The sequence below is a fragment of the Exophiala dermatitidis genome, assembly GCF_000230625.1.
Source record: "Exophiala dermatitidis NIH/UT8656 unplaced genomic scaffold supercont1.4, whole genome shotgun sequence".
NCBI lineage: Eukaryota > Fungi > Ascomycota > Eurotiomycetes > Chaetothyriales > Herpotrichiellaceae > Exophiala > Exophiala dermatitidis.
Window position 1 is genome coordinate 43,898 of NW_008751649.1, and position 9,679 is coordinate 53,576.

Consider the following 9,679-nt stretch of genomic DNA (forward strand, 5'->3'; position numbering starts at 1 on the left):
TGGCGCTTGCTCAGGAGAGCTGTACTTGAACTCAGGAAATATTGATAATAATGTCGGCGTCTGGGAGCAAGTTGCGGCGCAGGATTTGGTGTCGCAAGTTTCAGTGGCTACTAGTATGTCTCCACTGATTCCATAATCCTGCTCCGCAGGGGTCTCCGCAAAATGTCCGGCGCATACTAGTGACACCGATAGGTAATCAGCCTTGCCCGTTTTGATTGTTGATGCCTTCCACATCGATATGCGAAACGATTGTCGAAGAGGTCAATCTTCTTGCAGTTCGTGCTGTCTCGAATTCTTCGACTGCGCATCTCAAAAGATATTGCCGGAGCAGCATATATAAGACGACAGCCTATCTATCCTACGACCATGGCTCCTTGGATTTTGTTCTTCCAGGCACCGCCGCATCCGCAACCCGAAGAACGTGAAGAAGGTGCCAATTTATTAGGTCTGAGACAGAACCTTGAAACAATATGATAGGCTTTGCGCAAATTGCCCTGGCGGCGCTTGCTGCCTCTCTCACTCTTGCAGCCCCATCCCCTCATCGTGGACAGGCGGGCAGTGGCAGGAGTCGGTTTCCAACAGCAGTATACCTTCTGACGAACGAGGCCAACAATGCGGTCGTCGCACTTCCTGTCGCCGCGGATGGAACGCTGTCCTTGGGAAATGTTACGGGCACTGGCGGAGCAGGTGCAAACAGTATTGATGGGACCACCAACCAACCGGCTGCACCAGATGCGCTTATCGGACAGTCCGCTCTGACCGTAGCAGGCAATGTGAGAAACCCCTGGGCCTTCCATACCCCGAGGCTGACAACTCCCAAGCACCTTTTCGCAGTGAACGCTGGCAGCAATACTCTGACCATGTTGTCCATTGATCCTCAAAATCCAACTCAGCTTGCTGTGGTCGGCCAACCAGTCAATCTTCCTGGAGAGTTCCCCAACACAGCTGCTGCTTCAATACGACATCGGCTTGTGTGTGTCGGCACCACTGGTGCTGCAAACGGAGTGTCATGCTCGAGATTCTCCCGAAATGGTCTGGTCGGCATGGACAACTTGCGTTCGTTTGGCTTGACGCAATCGACACCACCCGTCGGCCCGACCAACAGCGTATCGCAGCTTTTCTTCTCTCAAGACGAATCAAAGTTGTTTGCTACGGTCAAAGGAGACCCCGCTACGGGCAATACTGGTTTCTTCTCGGCATTTCCTGTCATCGGTCACGGTCGTCACCAGAGTGCGTCTGTGTCTGCTCAAGATGTTCGCAGCTCTCCTAATGGAACCGCTGTCCTTTTTGGCTCAGCGAACATACCTGGAACATCGTCTATCTTCGCCACCGACGCCTCCTTTGGAGCTGCAATTCTTGCTGTGGACCCAAAATCTGGCCAAGCTTCCCTTGCTGCCAAACAAGCCATTGACGGTCAGAAGGCCACGTGTTGGGCCACTATTTCCCCGGCCACAAGTAGTGCATTTGTCACCGACGTGGGTGTCAATCGTCTCGTGGAAATGAGTTTGAAGGACGCCAGCACCCTCTCCATCACAGATCTCTCCGCCAATGGCGATCCAGGCTTGATCGATTTGAAGGCTGCTGGAAATTTTGTCTACGCGCTATCCCCGGGCAACGGCACGACGCCGGCCTCAATCAGTGTGCTTGATGTATCAGGCGGGCAAGGCTCGGCTAAAATGATCCAACACTTTGCGCTACAAGGACTGGGAGCCGGGAAGAATTCTCAAGGAATGGCTGTTTTCTGAGATCAAATATGGAACGCAAATGAGATCTGGACTGAAATTAACGGTAGAGTTATCACTGGTATGTACTGAGCGTGGGCGAAAAGACCGCAGTCTGTTCTTCAATCGTGAGTTTACAAGACATGCTTGAACAGTGGTGACCTGTCTCCCATGTCGAACAATTCCGCTTCGGTATACTTTGTCCTTGCTTCCTCTTCCAATTTCGCCTTGTTCGCGTTTGCAATCTTGTAACTCCATTCGAGCAATAGGGCCACGATGAATCCGGTGACACCAAAAGCCAAACTGAGGCCGAATCCGGTGTAGTACTTTGGTTTTTCCTTCTCAATGTACATGAAACTGCCGACAATGCCGCCGACGTTTCCAACGCAGTTCATGAGGGCAATGCCAATGGCGCGACGGGAGGTGGGAGCAATGTTGTTCGAGTTCCATGAGGCTGCTGCTGCTTGGATCGGGTAGATGCCTGCAACTGCCACAACGACTGCGAAATATGCGACACCCTTCTGCTTTTCGAGCTCTCCATGTAGCGAGATGACAATCGCATAGCCGACGGTAACGATGAGCATGGGAATGGCAACAAATGGCATTCGCCAGTAATAGCGATCGGATAGTCGTGCAAAGAAGATCGCAGACAAGGCGGCAACCACGTACGGAGGTGCAGAGGTAAGCTGAGCGACGGTGGAGGTGAAGCCCATGGCTTTGGTGATGGTTGGGAGGGTGAACTTGGTACCTGTTCACAAAAGTCAGATTCGTGTCAATTGAAAGAGGCAACCATGATATATACCGTAAGATAGCGCCGACTGGCACAGCAAGAAGTAGGCCTGCACATAGACCCTCCAGTTGGTGAGCACCATCTTGAGGTCTCTCCATTTGAAGCCGGCTTCCTCGTGGAATTTTCCGCCTTGCTTGATGAACATGGACAGCTCCAGGTATCGGATCTCTTCGGGATCCAACCAGCGCTTTGACAAGGCTGGGGTGTCGATCAGGAAGAAGAAACAGGCGATGCCCAGGAGAACAGTAGCGAGTCCTTCCAGGAGAAAGATCCATCGCCATCCTTCAAGTCCGGCGATACCATCCATTTGCGCGATGGCGGCGGCCAGCAGACCTGAAAACGCCCCAGAGAGTGCGCTTGCACAGTAGAAGTACGAAATTCGAGTGGCCAGGTCCTTCGGCATGTACCAGTATGAGCACAAGTAGATGGCTCCCGGGAAGAAACCAGCTCTGTCATTCAAGATTAGCAAATGAGTTTAGCAAATAATGCGGTCAGCTCACTCAAATATGCCCAGCAACACTCGAGTTGTCATGAGGCCACCAAAGTTTTGGACAAGTCCAGTGCATGTCATCACAATGCCCCAGGCCAGGAGAAGGATACCGAGATAGGTTGACGGCCGTTTGAACTTCTTCAGCAGAATGTTGCTGGGGACTTCAAAGAGCACATATGGGATGAAGACTGTGATCCCGTCAGCAAGTTCGTGAGAAAGGTAATCGGATTGTACTCACAGATGGCGAGGACTGTGTTGTACTGTACACCTGTCATGCCCAGGTCTTCAATCATGCCCTCAATCTTTGCATTTCCAATATTGGCGCGGTCGATGTGGGAGATCAAGTACATGACAGCCAGCATAGGAACAAGTCGAATGTCGACCTAAGCCCGTTAGTAACTGACCTCCGTCTGCGCAGGGCTGCTTCTCTCACCTTGCGAAAAATCTTTCTGGTCTTTTCGGCTGGGAAGTTGGTGTAAAAGTCGACATCATCCTGACTCAGTCCCAGGACACGGAACTCGTCAATCTCGACGATGTGTGTGGCAGCCTCCAGATGACTGCACTGTTCCACAACGTTGACATCCTCCTTCTTGTCTTCATGCACCCTGACGGAAGCCATGGCTATGAGGTAGTTGAAACTTTTGTGCCTTTGACTTCAACAGGGTTGGGATGGAGAGCTTGTTGATTAAACCAACACCGGGTCAGAAGGACACATATATAGATCGCAACCCTGAACATGGGTGTATACCACTTGGATGTAACTGTGGGTGGATAACATAGCGGCACTCCCCCGGATACCTGACGTCCCCGTCTTCTCAAACGCGGGGAGAGAGGACCTTGGCGACACGGATAAGTATCCAGTGCTGGGGAATGCGGTGGGTCGAAGCAACTCCGGGGTATGCCAAGCGTAAAGAGACGGATAAGTAACGCCTTGCGGAGCGGCTAACCATGGAAAAGTAGCCTGTTCCCAGCCACAAGATCACGCGGTAAACCCGGGCATCCGTGTGCCGTCGGCTCAACCAGACGGTTCAGGCGGGTGGGAATTTTGCGGAACACGGCACGGAAAATGCTACCTTACCGTAACCGATACATCCTCGAATATGGGGCCCCGCAATTCATTTCGCTTAAGAAAGGCAGCAAGGTGTGCTTTCCAAGACGTTGGACTTGTCTCCTTCGCAAGAACAGTCCAGTTCACTGTAACGTCAAGCACACACCATGCCTCAGTCCTCCAAGATCAAAGACATTATCATCACGGCAGTGGCGTTCCATGATATGCCCTTGCTGAATAGCGTGGGTGTGCATGAGCCATTTGCCCTGCGCAGCATCATTGAAATCGTCACGGACGATACCAATGGGCTGGGCGAATCATACGGTGACTCCGTGCACCTTGGTCGCCTCCAGAAAGCAGCCGAGCAAATCAGAGGCCTCTCAGTGTACGACACAAATGCCATTTACCAAATTTGTGCCGACTCCTTGGCCGGGGACACCAGCACCGGTGGTGATGGTATGGCAGGAATGGTAACTACGGCATCTGCTGCCGACAAAGTCTTCTCTCCATTTGAGGTTGCATGCCTAGACATCCAAGGCAAGCTTGCAGGGGTGCCGGTCAGCGATCTGCTTGGCGGCCGGGTCAGAGACAATGTCCAGTACTCTGCCTACCTCTTCTACAAGTGGGGAGGACATCCCGGTCAACCGGACGATGAATATGGCCCGGCACTTGATCCGGAGGGTGTGGTAAAACAAGCAAAGAAGATGATCGATGAGTACGGCTTCAAAGCCATCAAGCTGAAGGGAGGAGTTTTCCCGCCAGATCAGGAGGTTGCAGCTATCAAAGCGTTGCATAAGGCCTTCCCAGGCTTACCTCTCAGGCTCGACCCAAACGCAGCATGGACTGTGGAAACATCAAAATGGGTGGCCAAGGAGCTGGATGGAATTGTCGAGTACCTGGAGGATCCGACTCCAGACATTGAAGGCATGGCCGCAGTGGCCAAGGAGGCTTCTATGCCGTTGGCCACGAACATGGCTGTGGTCGCCTTTGACCATCTGCCTCCTGCCATATTGCAAAATGCTGTTCAGGTGGTGTTGTCTGACCACCACTTTTGGGGAGGCTTGCGGAAATCCCAGACTTTGGCCGCTATCTGTGCCATCTGGGGTATGAGGCTTTCGATGCATTCAAACAGCCACTTGGGCATTTCCCTTGCTGCCATGACACATCTTGCATCGGCAACTCTGAACCTAGACTATGCTTGTGATACTCATTGGCCGTGGAAGCGGCGCGATGAGGATGTGATTGTCGATGGCGCGCTGAAATGGGCTGACGGCGGTTTGAACGTTCCCACTGCACCCGGCTTGGGCATCGAGTTGGACCGAGAGAAACTGGCCAAGCTTCATAAACAATACTTGGACTGTGGTTTGAGAAAACGAGACGACACCACTTATATGAGGAAGTTCCACCCCGACTTTTCGGCCAAAATTCCGAAGTGGTGAGGTGGAATGCAAATATACATAGTTGGAATAGACCTAATACCTCGTCAAAATACGCAGGTTGTAAAACGACACCTAATGTTTGTAGCCACAACTTGAATTTGACAAAAGTCGTTGTAGATGACAAGGCCCAGAGAGGTGACATTGTTGTAGAAATTCCCGCCTCAATTCTCGACATTGCTGACGTAACCTAAACTCCATTTGAGGTTAGTGTTTCCTGTCATCATTCTCAGGCTGTTTACTTCCTACAACCCGGACTCCATCCCACTTCTTAGCTTTTACAACAGCCTATTTTCAAAGGATGCTCTCTACTTCGCCGAGAATCAAATGCTCGCATGGCACCGGATCGCCAATCCTTGACAACAACAGCGGATGACAGCCCCCGTGAGTCGAGAAAGCGGAAACGAAATGGCGAGAGGGCGAGGGTCACTCGGGCTTGCGACCGGTGTAAAAAGTAATTACGTCCCATGGAATCTCCCTGTTGCGAACACCACTCTGACTTGTGCGAATCCATCCAGGAGGAAAATCAAGTGCAATGGGAGGCAGCCTTGTGACTTCTGCTTGCGAGCGAATGCCAGCTGTACATTTGACTCTGCCTATGCAAGAGGTCGAGCCCCATCTATTCCTTCAGCATTTGATGGCGCTGGGGGCAACACCACAGAGATGAATGGCAATCCAATCGTCGATGTGAGAAGTCCGTCTGTCTCTGGGCAGAACTACTCTCCCGTACCGACCACAGAGCCAGGCCGACCTACCAGAGGGGTACAACATCAGAACCTTATGTCGAGTACTCCAGCACCTGCATACATGACAGCTTCATCTCAAAACTCCCCAGAGCCTTCTCAGACTGATTTGCAGGGGCATTATATCGGACCTGCATCCGGTGTCTCTTTTCTGCTCAGAATCCAGAAGCGCTTGCATCAGGCCATCTCATTCACAGACCCAAACAGTATCTTTACTTTTGGCGATGCTCCTCTCCATCCCCCAGAATTCGACCCTTCATTTTGCATGATGCTTCCGCGGGAGGATGCTCAGCGTCTGGTCAACCGATATTTTGATTTTGCAATGCCCACATACCGCTTCCTTCACAGACCTACGGTTCAGAAATGGTTTACCGAGTTTTATGACACTCTGGGCATTATGCGTAACCCGCAAAGTGCTCCAGCCAAGATTGCATTGTTGTTTATTGTCTTTGCACAAGGAAGGGTGTACATGCCGGACAATGATAGGCCGGGTCCGCCTGATTTGCAGTATGTTGTTCCATGGGTGCTGGAGAGCGTGCTAATTTGAAGAGTGTAGTTCTCGGTATTTTCTTGCAGCCGAACATCAACTCACCAAAGAAAGAGGCTCAATCCGTTTGACCAGTGTACAAGCTCGACTCACCCAATGTTATTACCTCCTAACTCAATCTCGTATCAACCATTGTTGGAGCCTTTTCGGCACTGTCTCACATCTAGGGCTAGCTATTGGGCTCAACAGGAACAGGCGCCCTGACATCACCAATGGACTGAGCCCGGTCGAAGCAGAATGCCGCCGTCGGACCTTTTGGTGCGCCTACACATTGGACACGTACCTCAGCGTTGCCCTGGGAAGGCCACGGTCGTTTCATGATGACGATATTGACACGGAACTACCGGTATGCGTGGAAGATGACGAGATAACATCTTCTCGTGTGAATATGTCTACATCTAGCAAGAGCCAGTCAACTATGCTTGCTTCAATTGCACACATCAAGTAAGGTGGCACTATCTTCTACAAATTGAACCAGGCTGATGAAGCAGACTTGCTCGTATCATTAGCAAGATACTACGTGATCTTTACTCAATCAAACCAATATCGGCAAACCGGCGGGCGGTGCTGACGGAGAGAGTCTCGAAGGATCTGAGTGACTGGCGAGTTGACTTGTCACGGTTTCTGGATGCCGACTGTTTTACCACGTCGCTTTTGATGCCGATTTTCCAACGCCAACGCAACGTGCTCAACCTCACATACTGGCATGCTATCATTCTCACCCATCGACCCTTTCTGCTGACCAACTTTACCCGGCTCTCACAGCAAAGTAAGACCACGGGTGAGGGAGATCCGAGGATCGAAGAGAGTGTACAGCAGTGTCTGACAGCGGCAATGAACACCGTCAATACCATCGATGAAATGACACAAAATGGACAGATTTTACGCTCATTCTGGGTATGTTGTCATTGTACTGCAACGGCGGAAAAAGACTGACCTGTTGCAGACCACGGCGTATTTCGCATTCACTGCAAATATTGTGTTGTACATCTACGTGATCCAAAAACGAGCATCTCCACCAGATACATATGCCGCATATTTTGCCGCTGCCACCCGATGTCAAACTCACATCTCGAGTATAGCTGAAAAGGGTTCACTTTCAGAACGGTATTGTCTAGTCTTGGAGGAATTACGGAACGAGGCCATTCGTCAGACAGAACGCATTCACCATCCCATGACAGCCGTGGACGAAAGCGACGGTCAGGCCCAGCAGAATCGCCCCCAGTCCACAGCGATACCACTGGACGGCCAACTTGGTGCATCAACTGACTACACGGATCTGACGGCAGATCCTACCATTGACTTTAGCGATATCCCGGAGTCTGCCATTTCTGACTACTCAGGTTGGGGTCAATTCGCTTCAATGGTTTCTTCAGGGTTGGGAAACCTTGATGTCTTTTTCAACGACGATCCTTTCAAGCTTTGAACAGCATATTCCGTCAAACCTGTTTCGAAAGGAGAGCAGCCGGTTTCGCAGATGCTGGTTTTCGTCTTGTTGGTCTCCACGATCATTGGGCCACAACATTGTAATTTTTGTTGGCTTGCCGACAGCCGATGTCTCCTGAGCCAAGGTTCATCCTCCACCGATCGACAAAGCTAAATCCACACGAGCTGTGCATTTCCGCTTTTCCGACGGAAAAATGCTGGTGGATTGAGCACCGTGGATACACAACTCTGAAGTGTGGAGATCGGAGTTCGGAGTTCTCTGCATGAAACCGTTATGGCAGGATCCAACTGAGTATAAGTCACAGTATTAAACCAGAATACAACGACCCGTGAGTTGCAGTATTAAGCCATTCTCAGCCTAGTATAACCCATACTGGCAGACCACTCTTCGACGTTAGCAGATTCCAGATACCAAACACGCACAATGTCATCAGCAATGTCCAAACGTTTGGAAGGCAAGACCGTTCTTATCACAGGTGCCTCATCTGGAATAGGACGGTCTACAGCCTTTGAATTTGCACGAACTGCCCCGAAGAACCTCAAATTGATCCTGACCGCGCGCCGTATCGACAGCCTCAAGCAGATCGCGGCGGATATTGCTAAGGAGGTCGGAGATGGTGTCAAAGTGTTACCGGTACAGCTTGACGTCAGCAACGCAGATGAGGTCCGCGCTTTTCCCGGAAAATTGCCTGCAGAGTTCAAGGAGGTCGACGTGCTGGTAAACAACGCGTATGTACTTTTCCTCATGCCACTCACCAATGAGATCTTCCCACCAGTGGCAGAAACAACAGGCTAACTGCTCTGACAAGTGGATTGGTCCGAGGCGTGGCAAAAGCGCCAGACATAGCCGAAGAAGACATGAATGTCATGTTTGCCACCAATGTGCTTGGCCTGATCAACATGACTCAGGTGATATTGCCTGGCATGCTGAAAAGGAACAACGGGGACGGCGCTGGCGACATTATCAACATCGGCTCAATTGCAGGCCGCGAGCCTTACGTTGGGGGTAGTATCTACTGTGCAACCAAGTCTGCTGTCAAGGCATTCACCGAAAGCTTGCGAAAGGAGCTGATCTCGAAGAGAATTCGGGTGATTGAGGTTGACCCCGGTCAAGTTCAGACCGAGTTCTCTGTCGTGAGATTTTACGGCGATAAGAGCAAGGCCGATGCTGTCTATGCGTGAGTGTTTCCGTCAGGGTATAACAGCTCAGGATGTACTAACCTTCGACAGGGGCTGTGAGCCGCTAACACCTGATGATGTCGCTGAGGTTATCGTTTTTGCTGCTGGGATGAGGGAAAACGTTGTTATTGCTGATACCTTGATTTTCCCCAACCATCAAGCCAGTGCTACTATCATGCACCGGAAATCGAACTAGATTTTGCAAGTACATATCCAAGTCTATCAATGTAGATGTGAGCAATGGATATGTTCAGGTTACCGGGATGATAGATGAAGAAT

The 9,679-nt window shown here is 51.0% G+C and overlaps 5 protein-coding genes across 5 annotated transcripts; 4 read left to right on the forward strand and 1 right to left on the reverse strand.

Moving 5' to 3' along the window:
* Nucleotides 1-366: 366 nt before the first annotated feature.
* On the forward strand, nt 367-1,745 carry HMPREF1120_04362 (uncharacterized protein; the record flags this gene model as incomplete). Its single annotated transcript, XM_009158488.1, has 3 exons — nt 367-421; nt 478-773; nt 822-1,745. 3 exons carry the CDS (start codon nt 367-369, stop codon nt 1,743-1,745), a joined length of 1,275 nt encoding a protein of 424 aa, XP_009156736.1.
* Nucleotides 1,688-5,591, reverse strand: HMPREF1120_04363 (retrograde regulation protein 2). Its single transcript, XM_009158489.1, has 5 exons — nt 3,435-5,591; nt 3,240-3,384; nt 3,012-3,189; nt 2,524-2,960; nt 1,688-2,469 (listed from the first exon to the last, which is right to left on the reverse strand). The coding sequence occupies exons 1-5, from the start codon at nt 3,618-3,620 to the stop codon at nt 1,856-1,858; spliced, it is 1,560 nt and encodes a 519-aa protein (XP_009156737.1). The 5' UTR covers nt 3,621-5,591; the 3' UTR covers nt 1,688-1,855.
* HMPREF1120_04364 (glucarate dehydratase) lies at nt 4,111-5,646 on the forward strand. Its single transcript, XM_009158490.1, has one exon. It carries the CDS (start codon nt 4,217-4,219, stop codon nt 5,486-5,488), a length of 1,272 nt encoding a protein of 423 aa, XP_009156738.1. The 5' UTR covers nt 4,111-4,216; the 3' UTR covers nt 5,489-5,646.
* A 174-nt stretch (nt 5,647-5,820) lies between these two features.
* Nucleotides 5,821-8,201, forward strand: HMPREF1120_04365 (transcriptional regulatory protein GAL4; the record flags this gene model as incomplete). The annotated part of the gene is made up of 5 exons (XM_009158491.1): nt 5,821-5,939; nt 6,004-6,735; nt 6,785-7,219; nt 7,267-7,672; nt 7,722-8,201. 5 exons carry the CDS (start codon nt 5,821-5,823, stop codon nt 8,199-8,201), a joined length of 2,172 nt encoding a protein of 723 aa, XP_009156739.1.
* Nucleotides 8,202-8,645: 444 nt separating this feature from the next.
* HMPREF1120_04366 (uncharacterized protein) lies at nt 8,646-9,596 on the forward strand (the record flags this gene model as incomplete). Its single annotated transcript, XM_009158492.1, has 3 exons — nt 8,646-8,950; nt 9,031-9,399; nt 9,452-9,596. 3 exons carry the CDS (start codon nt 8,646-8,648, stop codon nt 9,594-9,596), a joined length of 819 nt encoding a protein of 272 aa, XP_009156740.1.
* Nucleotides 9,597-9,679: the final 83 nt, after the last annotated feature.

Bases quoted from the DNA above. Each gene is read 5' to 3' on its own strand.
- HMPREF1120_04363 (XM_009158489.1), bottom strand. From the start codon at position 3,620: ATGGCTTCCGTCAGGGTGCATGAAGACAAGAAGGAGGATGTCAACGTT. The intron at 3,385-3,434 runs GTGAGAGAAGCA...TAACGGGCTTAG, and splicing joins CCAGAAAGATTTTTCGCAAG to GTCGACATTCGACTTGTTCC. The intron at 3,190-3,239 runs GTGAGTACAATC...ACGGGATCACAG, and splicing joins CAACACAGTCCTCGCCATCT to TCTTCATCCCATATGTGCTC.
- HMPREF1120_04364 (XM_009158490.1), top strand. From the start codon at position 4,217: ATGCCTCAGTCCTCCAAGATCAAAGACATTATCATCACGGCAGTGGCG.